Raw genomic sequence first — 19,105 nt, forward strand, 5'->3', positions numbered from 1 at the left:
AATCGCAGGAAACACACACACACCGCCAGATACTCGCACCCTCACTACTCGACACACGCGCCACTGAAGGGGGAGAAGGGGGAGGAGGGGGAGGAGGAAAGGGGGGGCACTTCCAAATGAACCACCCCCTCATATAATTAGTTTTCCCTGCCGCACCTAATTAACCTTTGTCTGTTTGGTACTTACGCATCTCATTCACAAGCCAAGCGCTCTTTCATTACCGGCGCGTTTTTTGTTTTTAATATGTTTTACCAGTCACGGTGAGGTGGTTCTTTGTAATCTTTAGACTGTTCCTATGGCTTGGAGCTAGGGAGCGCTTGCATATCAGCAGACGAGTGGCATACTGGTTAAGAGTGCGGAGATGAATTGAGGTTTTGTCATGATTAGATTCAAAGAGGCCAAGGAAAGAGTTGCGATGGGATTGCTTTCACATCAAAGGGCAAGGGTGAAGTGGTCGATCAATCTCACACACACACACACACACACACACACACAAACACACAAGGGGGTACGTACACTTGAATGTCCAACATGATCCTCTTGTCCTCTTCCACGTGGATTCCCCAGATACAGTCCTGGCCTTTGTCGTAGGCTTCAGGCCAGTTAGGAGAGAGCACCACACCGGCCGAATCCGTGATCTCTCCGCTGCACACGGCTGCAACACACACACACACACACACACTCACAAATGTATTCACATGTATACTCACATCAACCAAGATGTAGGCACAAAAAACACACACATACACACATCAATTAAGAGAGATACAGTCTGTGGAATGCTGAGTGTACAATTCATTTCATCAGCACAGGAGGATGTGCTCTTCCTTTTAATCAGTGTGGCAATTAATTTCAACAACACACACACACATACACACACAAACACACACACACACACACATACAGACCTCTGCAGGCAGGCTCCGTTTCATTCCACTGGGGATTGTTGGGGTCCATGCATTCAATAGTGACAGATCCCTGTTCCAGAGTATAGCCGGGGTCACAGGAGAACTCCACCACAGCTCCCACCGCCCATGTACTGTCGCTGCTGGTCAGGTTACCGTACTTCACAAACGGCTCGTAGCAGTGGCCTGCCGCAAAGGCTGCAGAGGGGAAGATGTGTAGTTATGTTACATGGAAATGTTCGCGGGTAGAAAGGGCTGCGCTTTTATCTATAGGCAAATAAAAAGCAAGGGCACGTATCTAAATGTGCTGATGTGGCAAAGAGCCTGTAGGATTTTCATTAGGTACTTGATGAACTGCCATGTCTGAAATGCCTGCGGTAGTAACCTTTATAGACCAGCTGATGCTGCTCTATAAATGCACAACGAACATGTGAAAACTGTCACATAATCCTTTCATGGTGGAGGAACGTAATCTTCACATCACATTAGTATGTTCTTTCTATTACCAAAGGTAAAAATATTAGAAAGTCTTGTCTTTTTGCAGCTTTTGATGCAATAATCGCGGCGACTCAGCAACAGACACAAGGGTCCATTTCAATTACCACAGCACATATGGTGCTAAAGTCACCCGCTATATCACTACCGTACTTCAGTTACTTGACACTGGACCGTATACAATGAATGTAATCTGTGATATGTGGTTGATAAATGAAATTAATTACAAAAACCCAAAGTGAATATTATTATATGGTAATGTCCTTTCAAGGATGGTATCAAGTTGATAGCATAGGGAAGAATCAATGCCTAGTAGTTAGGAGTGAATGAATGAATTAATGAGTGAATGAACGACCGTGAATGAATGAACGACTATGAACGAGGTTAGCGATGCGCCAGCGTGTGAATGGCGTGTGTTTTGAATCAGGGTTAGAGAGGGGCCAACAAAGCTGTTACGCAGATGGACTGAACAACATTATATGCTGTTAAAGGCCACAATGAAGTCCATTAGAAATATGCATGGCTGCTCCCTTGGGATCTAATCCCATTTGCTACAGTGAATAGGAGGCCTAAGAAGATTACATTGATTCTATTGGATAATGGCTGAATGTTTTGCGTTGGTTTTCCAAGTGGCCCTCGACGGGGGAACTGTGTTTCAGATGGAACAGAGACATGAAATGTACCTGAGGGTGGTGATAAGTGGTGAGAAGAATGTGAGGAAAAAACGATTTCATTAGGATAAGAGAAACTCCTTGATATCCTGCACTGGCCATTATGTGAGTCCCAGCCAGCTTTATATTTGCCTGAATATTACCATAAAATGCATAATAAGGCCAATAATGGAGAGAAGTATGCCTGTAGAAGCAGCAAGTAAATATCGTCTCAATATATGACCTCATGGACTGTCCATCTACTACAGTACTACAGCATAGTTTTTGTTTGAGTTGAGGGTTTTCAGAAGGAGAAATGCAAATATCGGGATGTGATGTTTAGTTCCTGTTGGAATTAACTGGTGGGCAGGGAAATCCTGTACACATAGACAATACACAGACAATATCAATATTCAATTCAGGACTTATAAACATGAAAAAGACTGTCAAAATTTGACTATGGGAAAGAAATTAAGAAATATGAGGACACTTTACTTGAAGTGCATTGTGATACATTACAAGCAGATTGTAATCCCATTAGAAGCATAGATAAACTTTTCTGACCATGTAATCATCAAACATTAGAAAATTAAATTCATTCTAAAGCTGCGCTAGGCAAGATTTTTTATGTAAAAATCCAGATGTCTTACCAGCATAAATCACAAAGTGGGGCTGCAAAAGAGGAGCATCCCATCGCCACTAATTGAGACACTGATTCACCCTACTTGCCCAAATGAAATTCTGGTGTTGGTATGGTCACTTCTCTGCCCACAGGAAGGGATAAATTGAAACTAAAAAGCAAAACAAAACTGTCTCCTAAACAGCAGCAAGTGCGCGCTCTGTCCAGAGAACGCTGGACTCACCAATGTTAGGTCTTTAGCCTCTCTCGTCCCTTTGGTATAAAACACTACTTATAAGAGGAACTGCTACTTGATCCCGCAGGCTTCCAGCAATTGAGCTAAGCTAACCCTTCCCATAACTTCAAAATGCACGCAGAGACATAAAAAAAGGCATCCACAAGTTCGTCTAACTCTGGGTAAGTACGTAAAATAGCTAAATCGCTTTAACTATACAGTTGCCCCAAATGTTTCAACCCCCTAAAAAATTTGCACAATATGTATATTTAATTATGCTCTAATTATAATGATTATCTTGTGCTCACAATGTGCTTATGATGCCTTATAATGCTTCATGAGCAGGACTTCTAGTGAAGTTTCCAAGAGCTCAGTTGTCTGCATCAATTATTCATTGGGACCAAGACCAGGCTGATGTTTCAGGCTGATGCCAAGCTTTCCGTTTATGTAGACAACAGAGAGCTCCCATCTGCTCACATTTTGAATTAAAAAGTCTCTTTGTGTCCATTATTTTATAGGCAGTACTTTCTAATGCCGTGTTCACATCATAGTAGAAGAAGCGGAACAGCGGGATGACATCTCGCTGCTACAACTTGGAAGCATTCACATGCTTAACTCGTTGGAATAATATATATATTTTACAATCAACCGTGGCAGTACTATTATCTTCTTCTGAAAGACCTTGAGGATCAAAGGAAGCAAAGAAATACCTTGGACTGCTGACATTGGCGGAGTCGCTGCCATGTTTGCTGCCTGTATTGACATGGAATTTGTCGCAACCTAGGCTGACGTGAACATTTTTTCAGCAGCTTGTGTTTATGGTAAATCCAATATGACATGAGCGCGGCATAAGAAATTATATCACTTGAGTGATAGCGTGTACAATGTGTAAGCACTGTAATTGAAAAATCTATAACTCTGGTGCCTACCTTGGTACCTGATAGCAATGCCAGTGGATGTGCCTGCAGCGTCTGTAGTCAGCTCAATGAAGAGATGCCTGGAGGTGCTGACTAGACCTTCATTGGGCAGGTACTCCACCTCATAGGAATCATACAGGGCAGCCGCATCTATGCTATTCCCGTTCTTGATTAGCAACCTAGATGAGAGGGAACAAAGAATAATTTTGGTACTTGAAGCAGGATTCCTACTGGTCATGGAATTCCTGTAATATCCTGGAATTTTGAGAGGTGTTTTTGAGGTAGGCAAAGTCAAGGAATGTGATAAAATCTCTTGGGAAGTCAGGGAATATCAGATCATTTTACAAATGGGTCACTTTACAGGAATGTAGCAGTATTTTCCAACTTGTTTCACACATTCATTGCATTAGATGGTGGGACTGTTCACCCCTTTAGAAAAACAACATTAACAAACCAGTGCCAAAATGTGCCAAAAATGTATGGGGTTGAATACTTTGCATGGCGCCTACCATCACTCAACATAGGGTATTTTATTAGCCTACTATCACGCAACATAGTGTGTCATTGGTGTCTGTGTTCTCATCATTTAACAGCTAAGTTGACCAACAGCACAATCTCCCCAAAACAGTGTAGTTAATGTGTGCATCTAGCTATTTTTCATAAAGCCAATGAAAACCACCATAGTCATTTAAGTCATACAGTATATTATACAGTAGGACTCCACAGCACGTTTCCAGATGTAGCAGCTAATAACACAAAAATGAAAAACCTCAATGTGATTTCATTTGTTTGCCTCTCAAGGGAAAATGTTCCACCCTGCTTGTTCATTTCAATGTCTTCATTTATTTCTTTGAAAGTATATGTCAGCTTGTTACCTTTTGCAATCCTTTTCTATTCATCACTTCTTCCTCGTCTTTTTTTTCCTGAGAGACATCCAGATGTTCCTTCAAATGTATGAGGACTAGGTTTGTAATAGCAGTCTATAACAGCAGCTAGAGAAAACTAAGGAGCTGCTGGCTGCTTGACAAAAAGGATCATTCAGCTAATTTCTCCCCTGTGGCTATTCTTTTTAGTCCTATGTAATGAGAGCCCCCTTCTGATAAAATGACACTCTACTGTCAGTTCTGTGAGCTGCACCGTCAGCCATTTCCTATCCCGTGGAGTCGTCATAAATGATGTCCTTAAAGAAAACTCAAGGGTTTGACTAAGCATAAGTCACTAAGTGTAAGAGGCCTGACTATTGCACACAAGTGAAGATAAGTGCACAAGCAAAGAGGCAGGCAATACATCACATTTAACAGAGCACAAACCACAAGAGAGTTGTTACGGAGGCCTATGCTAAATACCGTGTTATTGCATAAGAAATGAAGGCTGCTGACAGGGGTAAAAGGTTGATTTAGCTGAAGACCATGTTAGCGTTTGAACGATATGAGGTTTTTGAAGGCCGATACCAATACCGATATTTTGTGTTTTGTTAGCTGATATTTTAGCCAATTTTATGCCCTTTGTGTCTCAAAATGTCTGATATATGAACGTTCAAGCTGTTACTAATTTATAATCAAAAATTTTAAATCTCCCTATGGGAAATTGAATGGTGTTTTTTTTATTTCTTTGAGCGCCACCAGCAGATGGCGTAAATTGACACTTTCCCTCCCTATATCGGTCTACATACAAAAGTTAAATGTACTGCTTACCGATCGTCATCCTCAGCCAGCGCCACCTTCTCAAAGTGAATGTGCAGCCTCTGGCCCTCTGGCGCCTCCAGCAGCCAATGGCAAGTCAAGTTGTTGCTGTAGTTGCTGGGAAAACCAGGGGACACAATCCGACCGACGGTGATATTCCTTATCAAACCCCCACAGGCAGCTGAGAGAGAAGGAGGAGGAAGGAAGGAAGGTTAAGATCACACTTAAAGCTGCATTAAGCAAGATTTTTATGTAAAAATCCAGCCAACTTATCATTCTAAATCACAGTGGTGCTGCAACAGAGAATAGCAATCTCATCTCCACTAATTGAGATGCTGTCGATTCAATTTGCTAGGACATGATGAATCGAAACTTAAAGGTGAAATCCCAAATTGTCTCCTAAACAGCAGTGAGCGGCGCTTTGTCCAGAGAAAGCTGGACTCACCAACGATGACTCTTCACCACCTCCACCCCACCACACACTACGAAGAAGACATTTAGCTTACTGACCTCACCTTACAGGGTTTCTGGGCAATGAAGTCCTCAAAATTCAAACAGTTACCTCTTGCTGCCACTCGGGGCCACCAATGTGTGAAGTTGCCTAGTGCAGCTTTAAATGATTCCCGTGGGGAAAATAAAGTTCCATGCAGTATGAAACGAGCCAGAAATTATTAAAATATCAAGATATATGCGACATGTACAAATGAGAGAGAATATAGGAATCTGAGGAAAACATATGTGAATTTACAGCTTATATACAGAATGTGCAAAATGTATGTCGTATTCACATTAACAGGTCTACAGAAGGCTATACATATGTATCGAAAGTGTCTAAGTAAAGAGCTATTCACTTTCAAGGAAGAAAGCAAAAAATTGTGTTATAAAAATAGATGGATTTACAGATAGAGCCATTAAGACATACAGCGCCCTCTGTAGGAATGACTGTGTGTGTGTTGTGTCCCTACAGATCAGGTCAAGGTTATCCATGCAGACAAAACTTAATTAAAGTGGAGCAGGAGGACGAAACCCGGTGGCACCCTGCCCAGTCTTCAGTAATCACACCCCGACAAACCTGCTTTAAGCTCTGAGTTGACTGAGGGCACATTAGAGCACACCACACACACACACACACACACACACACACACACAGATACAAACACAATCAAGATTGCAGAGATACAGACGCACAGCCACACAAAACCCTCTTTCAAATTGCTTTCTGAGAAACACTCCCTGTGCTCAAAAGCAATGTCGATCAGACTGGCCAGGGGTAAAACGGTCACTTATTATTCATCAGCGAGTCTCATCGGAGCAACAAAATGAGATCCGTCGTCCAAACACTCCAGTGGGAGCCAAGACCCGTCTATCTCTATGCCTGTCATGCAAAAGGGCCAGCAGAGCACAGACAACAGAGAGAAACTCCAGTGGAGAATTGTTGGCTGTAAGTCCTTTAAATAAAAAAGCTTTGATTGTTGACTGGAGCTCTCTGAAAGGCTGAGGGAGAACTGTTTAAGATTCTCACTGACAAGCACAGTAAACGCTTCTATTGAGAAAATTCATGCTGAGAACTGACAGTGAAATCCAATTAACTTTTTACAAAGCTAGAAGCCAGCACTTGGAGGGGCAAGTTTACAAATAATACAAAATGCAATAATAATGAGAATTCTGCTAATACTTATAAAGCTAATAGTAATAATGCTAATAATAATGCAAATACCAATGCTAACACTACTACTACTACTAATATTTAAGATCATATTTATATAACATAATATTATAAATAAATATATAAATATTTTATACATTAGTGCTTGTATATTCATTATTATTATTAACAATAATATTTTGTAAATGCTACAGTTTAATAGTTGTGTATGGTTTAATAATAATATAAAATAATAAATTATAATCAAATTTAATAATGAAAAAATATATTAAATAGTTTAATTGTTTTAGTAAAAAACAAACAAGTTAAATATTTATAATTATTATTTTAGATGTAATATATTATTTAAATGACTTAATCAGCAAACAAATATATAAATATATTGCTAGAAATATATGTAAATGTATATCAGAGGTTACAAGATTAATATATTAATATTTTTATAAATACATTAATGTTTGTAAATTATTAATATTAATTTGTAAATTTAAAGGATTTTAATAATTGTGTATAATTTACTACTAGTACTGCTGCTACTACTACTACTACTACCACCACTAATAATAATAATGATAAGATAGCACTTTATTGATCCCCTTGGGGAAATTCAGGAAATTCAGCATATACAGTATTGCTATAAATATATAAATTTACAGCAGAGCTTACCAGATTACAATAACAACTTTGTAACTGTTTGATGCCATATTGTGTGCGCAGTACAGACACTTTGATCTGCTTGTCCCTAGCTGTGGCAGCTTACCCAGGCACTGTGGTTCCTTGCCACTCCAGTATGGGGTGCTGGCGTTGCGGCAGGTCAGAGTGTTGGGGCCTTGGAGCTGGTAGCCTGTCAGACAGAAGAAAAAGGCCTCCCCTCCGGAGTGGAGGCTGCTCACCGATACGTCACCATAGACTGGCCGCTGGGGGAAGATACAGCTCAACACGAAAGCTAGGGACGAGAGAGAGAGAGAGAGCGAGAGAGAGAGAGAGAGATTTGACATTGGAAATCAGTTCAAGTGGAAATTTGAACCTGGTTGTGAATGAACTGAAAGACAAGGCAAAAAGAGCTTTCTATGCAATTAAGAAATCATTCCAAATAGAATATGACAAAAAACTGTCGAATCAGAGTCAGTTGCTCTTTATGCCAGTCAAGTGTGGGGTCCAAAAAACGTTAAACAAAACTTTGTTAAATGGGACAAACATCCCACTGAAACCCTGCACACAGAAATTTGTAAAAATTAAAAAGAAAAACTCCCCAAGGACTTCGTCTTCACATTCATTCAGTTTAACTAATTCAATTCAACTTTTAACTAAACCATATTTATTTGCAAAACACCATGAAGAACATTTTATCCCGAGCCATATTATATTTGAAAACAAAATCATGAAAACTGAATATTATGGGACCTTCAACCATGACCAAAACCTTCTGCTAACCTTCTGCTGCATAACCTTAACCAAAGTTTTAGCTGCCTACACTGAACCCTAACCTTGACCGAAGTTATTTCACTTGGCTAATTTTAACCGTTAGCTAACCTTATCATGTGACAGACAGGAGAAAATGGATGCAACATAATCTGTGTTTCAGAGTTCATGCTCATTTCACGCATTTTGTGGAAACTGTTGAAATATTCACCACACATTCACCACCCAGGCTGCTTGGATAAACTACTCTACTACTCCACTGTAATTATTCTCATATGTATGAGACCTTATTCTTATAAATGTGGCAGAAACCCCATAGGCCCTGATTTGCCAAGCTGTCATTGCAGCTGAGAATTTATTCCTAATTAACCTGTCTGATTAAACAAAGGTAAATAAAACAATAAAGGTCCATGGGAAAATACCATTTTACACAGCATAACACCACATTGACATTTGCTGTACCAGTGTCCCCCTGTGGTTACCACCCACTGGGTTTGCAAGGTAGGATTCACACACCCGCACACACACACCAACACACACATTGCACAAAGGACTGTCATATCTGGCACAACACACAATGCCAATATCTCGGGAACATGTCCAGCTTGGCTCTCAAGTGACCAGTTAACTAACTGCTTTTTTATTGCCACCGATCTGTCTTCCTGCAGCCTTCTGGCATTTGGCCATACATATTAATATATTTCTGCTAAACACTCTGATCCATCTCACTGTAATTGTCCTAGTTTTATTGTTAGCCCTCGGATCGCTTGGCAGTAGCACTGCTATTGATTCTGTCTGTTAGGGACAGCGCTGTGCCTCAGGCGAGGAAATATGTAGGGAGATTAAATAGGCCAATAAATGACAACCTATGACCTCACTCGGTTCGAAACACTCTGTTAGTGTTGAGGGATGTTCGCCAGCTCTGTAGTTTCTCAAATAAATAGAGATAAGAAGAGCAGTGTGGGTCTTTATAGTATTTCTCATTAGAGCAACATCCCAGACAAGTGCTGCCGTAGCAGCTGCTGTAGCTCTGTCCTATCGTTCCCCGAGCAAGTCATTACCATGGTCAGTTGTAGCTATAAATATCCAGGCCGACCAAAAACTATGAAACTTGTGGGCTCACCAGGGACAAAAAAAGAGATAAAAGAGTCATCATGGTAGCATTGTGGCGTCATAACACTGGTGCTAACAGGGAGCTTTCACAGAGACAAATTGCCTTGGAACTGCAAAATGCCCACTATATGCTACATCACTTTGTCTTGTCTTCTCGGACCTTATGGCCATTTATCTTGTTTTGCTTTTAATGAAAGGCTATTGATAAGCGCTGTTTTTTTTCTTTCTATATGGTGTTTTCTTTCATGGATGTTGCTCAGCTAAAGTCTATTGGACCGCATGAAGAATGACAGTTCATGTCTTCAAAGAGAGTTCAGGGCCACAGAGGTTAGGATATATCCAGGAACTCATTCATCCAACACAATGAGCAAGGGTGGAAGCAACAACTTACAGTTACTCTGGTTTTTTGTGTACTTGTACTTTTTGAATATTTTCGAAGTCGGTAATTTTACTTTTACTTAGATATGTTTTGACTGAAGTAACGTTACTGTGCCTCGCTACATTCTAAATTGCATCCAATACAGAGTTTGAATTTTGTAGGCTGTCCATATTATTGCATCAGAAACTGCCGTAATCATGAATTACATCTGCATCAAACCTGCACAAAAATGAAGAAGAAACATTAACTAACAAATACGAACTGTATGCACAAAATTTATCCATGATAGCAGCTTAGTTATCATGCATCCAGCTACAGTATTATTGTTTGTGTTAGCCTAGCCTAGCCTAGCCTAGTGTTAGCCTAGCCTAATGACAGTGAAATAGCTTGTCTAGCTAGTGAACTAGCCTGTCTAGCTAGTGAACTAGCCTTGCTAGCTAGTTGGATAGCTTTAAATAGAATACTGATATGAATTTCAGAATCTCCATAAGGTGTAATATCACATATTTTCACGGTTCTTTTTGTGTTGCATGTGAAAAATCATATGGAACAATGTCTGTTTTTATTGAAGGAACTCTTTACATTTTTACACCAGTAGTAGTCAAATTTCAGCAAAGTAACAGTACTTCTACTTGAATAGGATATTTTAGTGCGCTTTTCATCCCTGCTACTGAGCTTCTAAACCAACACTAATCCTAAATTGGCCATAAAAAGGCTCTGTGCAATTGCTATGAGAAAATGTTTGCCTCAACTGGATCTAATCGGGCCTTGTGGCCACAATATAGATCACAGGAGAAGTGCAATAATTTGAGATGTTTAATGGTCCCCTGTGGCTTGCCGATGTAAATTGAATTTATTTATTTTGCCGCTGCATTGTGATACAGCTTTGATGTGAAATGGCTCTGCTCGGATCAAACTTCATCTCTAATCTTGTTTGTTCCCTCGAAGCATTTATTTCAGCTGACCATTGGCCTCGCATTACTGTGAAGAGCTGACAAACTCCGGAGAGATTAATGTATCTCGTAGTTCCATTTCCTGCCTTTGCACTTGTGATTTCTGTGCCAAAGAGTTTGCAAGGAAAAGCCACCAAGTTTTTAACGTCTGTACAATGCCTCATGTATGGTTCATACGGCTGTGTGAGACCCAACATCAAGTCAGTCACAGAGGCAAATGCCAGACTAGGACAAACATATACTTAACCTCATTTTGGTTGATTTAAATGTGAGGCATCCAAAGTAGGGACTAACCGATATCGGTTTTTAAAGGTCCCATATCGTGGAAAATGGAATTTCCCTTGCCTCTTAAAGGAGTTGGATGTGCTATCTAAACATCGTGAAAGTATCAAAACGCACGGTCGCCAACTAAATCCACACAATCCATATTAGAAAGCCGAGCCTCTGAACAAACCATTTGGACTTCCGTAACTTTGTGGCGTCACAAAGGTTCGCTCATTATCATTTTTGTAAGAAATAATAGAGTAACAAAGTGTTTTTTTCAAAGCAGTTGAACGGTTGTCATTGTTTATTACCGGAGAGTTTTCCCAACCTGTAGCTGCCGGGCCGCGGCGTCTCACGTTTCACTCTTGAAACGGTTAGCCAATCAGAACAGAGGGGTCGTTAATATTAATGAGCCTTATAGACACAGAGACAGAAACAGCCTGTTCTTGGTAAGGCTCAGAGAGATGCTGGAAAAATGTAAAAATGGATTGAGAGTGTTTTTGGTACATGACACCACACAAACAGCTTTGAATGGACCTCAAGACATAAAATAAAACACTGGAAAGTGTAGAATATGGGACCTTTAAAGGCCGATAACAATATTTTTTGATTGAAGCTGCAGAGAGTTGATATTATGCTGATATTCAGTATCATTAAATGTGACCATTTTCATGCCAAAAAAAAATTCCAAAAATGTATTCAGTGTTTCTCCCAAAAATGTATTCTTGCCCGGGTGAAAAGGCTCTGAAACAGCATTCCGACCATCATGGGACACTAAAACTCTCCACTGAAACCCAGACTAATGAAATTCTTTCAGGTGGGTTAGCTGCTCCTTAAGGCAGAGTGAGGCAGGTTTCACTGCAGGTTTTACAGATTGTTGAGTAAAATCCTCCCACACCACACTGGAATGATTTCTCTGGTCAGACATCTGATATAAAAGTAATAATGATAAAAACATATTCACTAGCTGTGGTCAGGGAGGAACCTCAATCAAATCAGAGGTGGACGACAATGACTGGCTGATGTATGATTTATAATAAGAATGATATATCGTCCTCATATATATCGGTTTAACTCTAATCCAAAAAAAGACCTATCTGCTCCAAGGAGAATCTACCGGGGCTGCACCCCCTTTCCCTCCACCCCCAAGAGACTATCTACTATGATAAATAGCCAGAAGGAGAGAGGAGAGAATGAAGACACACACACACGCACACAAATAAAGATCATATATTAAAGAGAGGACAAGAGAGAGAGAGAGAGAGAGAGAGAGAGAGAGAGAGAGAAGGAACACAGATGATACAGTGCGAGTTGAAAGCAAAAGAACGAGGGAAGGAACAAATTGTCGGCAGACTGTCATCTAATCTGTGCTGCAATGAAAGTGCTCCTCTCTTTTCTTTACCCCCCCCCCCCCCACTCTCTCAGAGTCAATGAGCCAACGAGGGGGGCTTCCAGACACCCCAACCCCCAATCCCTCCACACACACACACACACACACACACACACACACACACACACACACACACCACACACACACCCGATCCATTTTATTTATGCTTTATTGCGGCGGCCTATCAGCTCAGCGGGGGCTTGTGGGTGCGGGGCGTGGGCATGTTGTTATAGCATGATCACCCTGCCGTTTCTCTTTCAATTAGACTAACATGGAAGCTCCCCCCCCACTCCCCTCTGGTGGTAAATCACCCACTAGCAGCCCTCTCCTCCCGCTGAAGGCCGGCTTGCTCCAATAAAAGGAGATGGTGGGCTGTAATGAGAGGGGCCGTTGAGGAAACTCATACTGGGAGATGAGCCGGTAGCGAACGTCTTTATCGCCTGCTGCCACCGCCGGCTGTAAATTCCTCAGTAACGCAGAAGCTCACGGCCCAGTCTTTCTAATGGAAACGAGTGGGGCAGGAGTTCAGCCTCAGTTTGTCTTTCTCCAGAACTTTTGAAAGCCGATACCGATGTTTTTGGATATTCAGTATCTTTAGAATAATAATATATTCATGCATACTTGTGTGGAATCTGATCAAAATGTCTTATTACAATCAGTTTAGGTTAAGGGCTTCCCATAGACTACCAGTGTAGTTTTGATTAATTCTACAGTGAATATGTTATCAATCAAACTGCATCATATCAGAGGTGGACAGCACTGCCTGGACCAGATCCCGTTTTTAATATAAGGACAATATCGGCCCCATATACTGGTTTTCCTAGGTAGTCACTAGGGATGGAATGATATGCTTATCTCACGATACTATTCAATACACAATATGGGGTTCATGATTCAATACAACCACGATACGATGTAATAAATAAAAGTTCAATGACAACAAAATCTGACTGCAGAATTATGTTTACTTCTGAGACACAAATCATTCTAGCAGTGGTGCTGGATTTGCTGCCTAGATTTTTTCAAAGTTTCATACATGCATCCCCTATAAACAACTTCTGCATTTGTTTTTGTCTCTTCCCTATATGCAAGTATACAAAACTGAAATTCTAATAGGAGAGCAAAAATGGTATGTAACAGTTTTTATTGATTAACCAGATTATGCTGTAAAAAAAAGTGCAATGACATTCACTGACACTAAAAAAAGATGCATTTTCAATACAAAAGGCATCTTTAGAATGCACTTTCGGGATAAAAACTCTTTAAAAATGCTTAATGAAATGTAAATGTCAATAAAATACATCACGGTTTATAACAATTGCCTTTTATCAAGGGGATTCAGCTTTGCCATATCTTCATGATGTTTATATGTAGCTGTTTTGTTGCATGCCATTACCATATAAAACACGCATAACATCTAAAAACATATTTACAGGAGGGAAATGACAACTCTACACATTGCTGATGGGCCTAAATGGTTTAACAGGCTAATATTTTCATACATAATATCAGTGCATGCTTCTCTGGCTGTATGCTGGTACACATCCATGTTAAATATACATGTTTTAAGTATTCACAGATTCACTCTAGCCTCTCTCATGATATATACAGAACATGTTGAGTATACAGTATGTCCACAATGTAAGCACTAATGGTGCTATAGCAGATATTACTGTCTCCGCTCCAATTACAGATTCCAGTCTCTTTGAATAAGGTTGCACTCTTTCAGTTTACTGTCAGCATCCTGTGTCATGACAGCTCTGCAGATGTTCTATATTTATAGCGCGGTGAAATTTCCTTTGCTAACAGAGACGAATGGTCTATTAGCACTCCTGTATTTTACATGGACTGATGAAAAATAGATACATCCTCCTCCGTGCCCGGACATCAATAATAAACTGACAGAGGGGATTCATTTACGCCTCGCTCATCAGAGCTCATTGAGAATAATTGGGCGTGACAGGCTTGTACAGGAGAGGACACTCGGTGGGTGGGAAATATCCTTCAGTGATGAGATTTGATTTCACACAATGTCATAACCTCTGCCGTGTCGGATTTGGCTTGGCTTTGAGCCTTGGACTCTGTGTGGCAGGATGGTTAATATGCAACATTGGCTGCGTTCACACTGCAGCAATTCCCAATTCTGATTTTTTTGTGACACAAATCCGATGTTTTCTAATCAGTGAGACCTGCATGGAGTTGCATTTTTTCAGTTCCCTTCTGGACCCATGGTTATGTGGTACTAAAGATCCCGAGGCATGCGACCTACATGTGACTTGTATGTATGCGCTCAAATCAAACTTTGTCAGCATTGCCATGACAATAAGTAAATGTTATGTCTTTCTCCTAAGGCAAACATCATAATTTTGGTGCCACAGCAGCTTGGCTGAGCCAGTGTTGGCATGGAGGACAATGAGACACAACAAAGGAAAGAAAGCCAAATAGCCGACTTGATTGGTGTTTGGGAGACCACAAAACTTGAATGGATAAAACGGTCTTTCCACTGTTTGCTATGGTAATTTGGCTAGTACACCATAAAATGGCGACTATGACATTTTAAGGGTTAGTTGCTATGGTGACAACCAAGTCTGGGCATTACCCACCAAAGACCTGTGAAAAAAGTGCTGGCTCTGTTCTTTCATTAATTCCAATAGAGAGGTAGTGCTTTCAGCGCCTACGATCCAAAACAGGTACCTCACCTCTTTTTAGCGCTGAGCGCCGTGAGCGCTGAACCTGTTTTTGAGTTGAAACAATTGTTAGCTAGGCTAACGTTTAGCATAGCAACAACACCAGGAGACGTGTTCTCAGCGCTCCCCGCTCCAGCGCTCACCTGATGCAGCCAAAGCGCTCAGCATCAGCGCTTCAAGCGCTCAACAGGTCGGTTGGTGGACACGCCCCCTAAGGCCTTATGTGTGTCACACTTGCTTGAGAACTGTGCCGATGTGTTTGTTGCACGAGTGTTTAGCAAACTGTCAAAACTCAAATGAAAGGTAAGGTTAGCGACAACATAGCATTATTAAAGATTGTGCTTCTCTCGCTAGCTCTCTAACCTAGCTGGTAAACAGCATCAAACAGGTACCTTTAACGTCATATAACCCTTTAAATGCTAGAAACTAACTAGCTGAGCCTACCTTTAGTGGAGAAGAAAAGTTAACGGACATTGGCTGAAACTGAGATTAACTCCACTATAATCATTTCTACTAACTGTGCACATCAAAACTTTTGACCTACATAAAAAGACAGCAGCAACTGGTAAAAGACCTCCACCTAGTGGTGGCATGCCTTTTCCATTGCTTTGGTCCTCGCTGCAAAACCTCTCGCCTCAGCGACTTGCCGTAAGTCAGTTTATATGGAAGCTAGCCCAATGGTACACATAAAAATTACTGCCGCTCTGACCATACGTTGATTTAAATGGCAATGACCATTCAAGTTCTATGGGGGATGCATCAATTCTCAATTCATCAAAACTCAAAGGCACATACTGTAACTGAAATGTGTTGGAAACAAAAACAGATAACAGATATTTAGAATTGAGCATGAAAGCCTGCGGTGTGAATGTAGCCATTTAGACCGAACCATCGCAACTGTGACATTTCTAACTGCGTATTGCCTGGTTACGCATGCACTGATAATTCATAGTCCTGGTTAGTTGAGTATTTATTTAGCCATACGTCAACAAAACACTATAGCTTCTAAAGTGAAAAATGTATATACAAAGTGCTAAAACCCAGGTTTAAATGCTACCTAGTTTCCATGGAAATCACACACCTTTCATCTTTTCCTTTACACAGCAGGTGCCAAAACACAAAGCCTATAAATAACAGCAGCTTGTCACCTCTTGTCTTACTGTTCTCTACCAATTAAGAGAGGATCAACAAGAGTTTCGTTACAAAATGTGATCAGTAAAGTGTGACTGCTATACTTTTGTGAAATGCCTGCTGGCACGAAAGTTAGAGCAGACCAAGTTAAAGCTGCAATATGCAGCCTTTTTCACATTAAAATAACAATAAATATATAGAGTATATTCTACATTATCAGTCTGTTTTTCATGCCTAAATCCCTCTATTTGCCTGAAATTGTCTTTTTAATGATGTTTTGGCCGTATCCCATTTATTGTGGGCGTGTCACATGGGTGTGGCCAGCAGTGAGCTGGTTCTGGCTATCAAGGTGAGGCTAGCAGCCACAGAGCAAGATGATGTGACAAGTGTTGGGGCAGGGACTTGACCAACGGAGGGGCAGGAGGGCGGGGCTAACAATACACTTCCTGCTTCAAGGAGAAAACTTAAAAAGATGCAATAATTAGTTTTTTTTTATATTGAGCAATGAACACCAAGTATCAGGCCGTTTCCAAAATGTATACGTGTTTTAAAACCAATGAATGAATACGTAAGATTCCCTTTGAAGGGCAGAAATTTTGCGAACTGAAAATGTAATTTCGAAACACAAACTCAGAATTTCCTACAGTGATACAAACACACTTCGGCTGAATATTCTGGCGTCGGAGAGATCACCCCATGTCTTCTTCATGCTTGACAGACTAAACTGAATACCCAACCTATTTGTGCGTGCTGTTGTTCATGCAAATGTCTGATATGGTGGTAATTTAATGTAAAAAAAAAATCAATTCGACTTCCCCCATAATTAAGTAATGGGAAATCCTGTTGCAATTACGTCTTCATAATAACCAAAAGAATATTAGATACATGCCCGTTTAAAATTAATTTGTCAGCATGTCAATGGTTTATAATTAAAGAGGGAACAAGATGAACTGGCCTCTCCACAACAGAACAATTAGCTTAAGATCTCGGCGCCACTCTTACCATGCTGGAATCCAATGGAAGGTTACTGTGTTCTGTCAGTTGTACAGTTTTAAACTCAGTTTACATCATTTTAAAATTGTATTGTGTTTTAATTAGGGTTTGACTGATATAGGTTTTTGCAGGCTGATACTGAATATTTCTGTGTTGAAGCTGCCAATATTCACTATCTTTTCATTTGACTAGTTTCATGCCAAAGAAATACAAGTTTTCAGTGTTTCCTCCAGAATTTTCTTGTGGAAAAGCATTTAGAGCATCACGGGACACTAAAACTCTCCACTGAAACCCAGACTAATGAAATTCTTTTAGAGTTAGCAGCTTGTAGGGATACATTAGGCCTTTACATGAAGAATTCATTTACAAAAAAAAACATTATTGGAAAATTAAATGAATAAGTAAAGTGTGCAAAAGAAAAAAAAATTCATTGTAGGTTTTCCAGACAGTAAGCTCCATCATATCAGAGGTGGACAATACTGACTGGCTGATATCTGATATTTAATAAAAGACCAGTATCAGCCCAATATATATCAGCAAGCCATATATTGGCCTAACCCTACTTTTAATATTTGCGTTTGCGGTGACTTGTTGGTCACACTGTAGGCAGCGAGATAATGCTCCAACAATCCGGGCTACTGTTTGCCAAAGATGCACGCTAAAATATTACATTTTGTGCTTCACCATTCAAATCTCTCCAGAAGCTAGCCTTGTTTCCCTGGCTTTTTCTCTGAAATAGTGAATTTAGAAAAATGCCCCCCCGCCCAGCTTCCCCCGCAAAGCTGCTGATCAATAAATGAAATGTTTTTCGCATTGCGGAATCAGCTGAACGGCGAAGGAGTCGCATGTGTTGACTGAGATAGGATTCATCACATCGAGTCGGCGGTGACACTTATTGTTCCCCGGCAGAGAAAGGAAACTGCAGGCCGGGGCTATAGTGGTGCAGAAATGACAGGCAGCTGCTCAGCGCTGCCCTGGATATTTGATTGTATTCACGGTCGAACATGAGAGGTCTATTTGCAATATTTCAGTTCTGACAGGCGTACAACATCCTCTTGGAAAATTCTAACCGCATCCCAAGTCAATATTCGGAGTTTCCGGTTATCAGAGAGCTACCATAGAGCTTATATGAAGGCATGCTGTGTATGGAATCTCTTCCATATTTGAGGCAATACAGTATGACACTCAGAAATTGCATTTTTGTCTATGTCTCTCCTACAGCAAGTGCATATAGACAATTCCGTTAATACACAATCAGTGTCCAAACTGAACTTTTTGCCTCACCTACCAAGGGCTGGTAAAAAAAAAGACCTGTAAAGCATTTTTTACAAGCCAAAATAATTGATACATTTTTCATAGAAATATGTCACCCTAGCAGTCTTCATTGCTGTTTTGTATATAGAATCAGGTCAGAGAGAGTGTACAGTGACTAGATGGGTACCACCCAGGCAGCAGAGAAACAGGAATAAAAGTTTGCAGAAGTTTAGGTGTTTTGCTTTCACTTGACCATAATAATTCCATGGATTTGTGTGTGTACGGTGGCCAGCAGGGACAAAGTGTGATCATTTCAGTCCCACAGTGCCTTGAAGATTTATGTGTAGGAG

At 40.5% G+C, this 19,105-nt stretch overlaps 1 protein-coding gene across 1 annotated transcript in view; it reads right to left on the reverse strand.

Moving 5' to 3' along the window:
- The window catches only part of LOC139921993 (seizure protein 6-like), a 125,330-nt gene that overhangs the window by 20,701 nt on the left and 85,524 nt on the right, over window positions 1–19,105 (reverse strand). Inside the window, exons 5-9 of the mRNA XM_078284234.1 lie at window positions 7,930–8,115; window positions 5,516–5,684; window positions 3,834–4,000; window positions 909–1,103; window positions 517–655 (exon numbers count right to left, since the gene is read on the reverse strand). Of these exons, the coding sequence (XP_078140360.1) occupies window positions 517–655; window positions 909–1,103; window positions 3,834–4,000; window positions 5,516–5,684; window positions 7,930–8,115 (856 nt within the window). The remainder of the gene's footprint in view (window positions 1–516; window positions 656–908; window positions 1,104–3,833; window positions 4,001–5,515; window positions 5,685–7,929; window positions 8,116–19,105) is intronic.

Source organism: Centroberyx gerrardi, chromosome 6 (genome assembly GCF_048128805.1).
Source record: "Centroberyx gerrardi isolate f3 chromosome 6, fCenGer3.hap1.cur.20231027, whole genome shotgun sequence".
NCBI lineage: Eukaryota > Metazoa > Chordata > Actinopteri > Beryciformes > Berycidae > Centroberyx > Centroberyx gerrardi.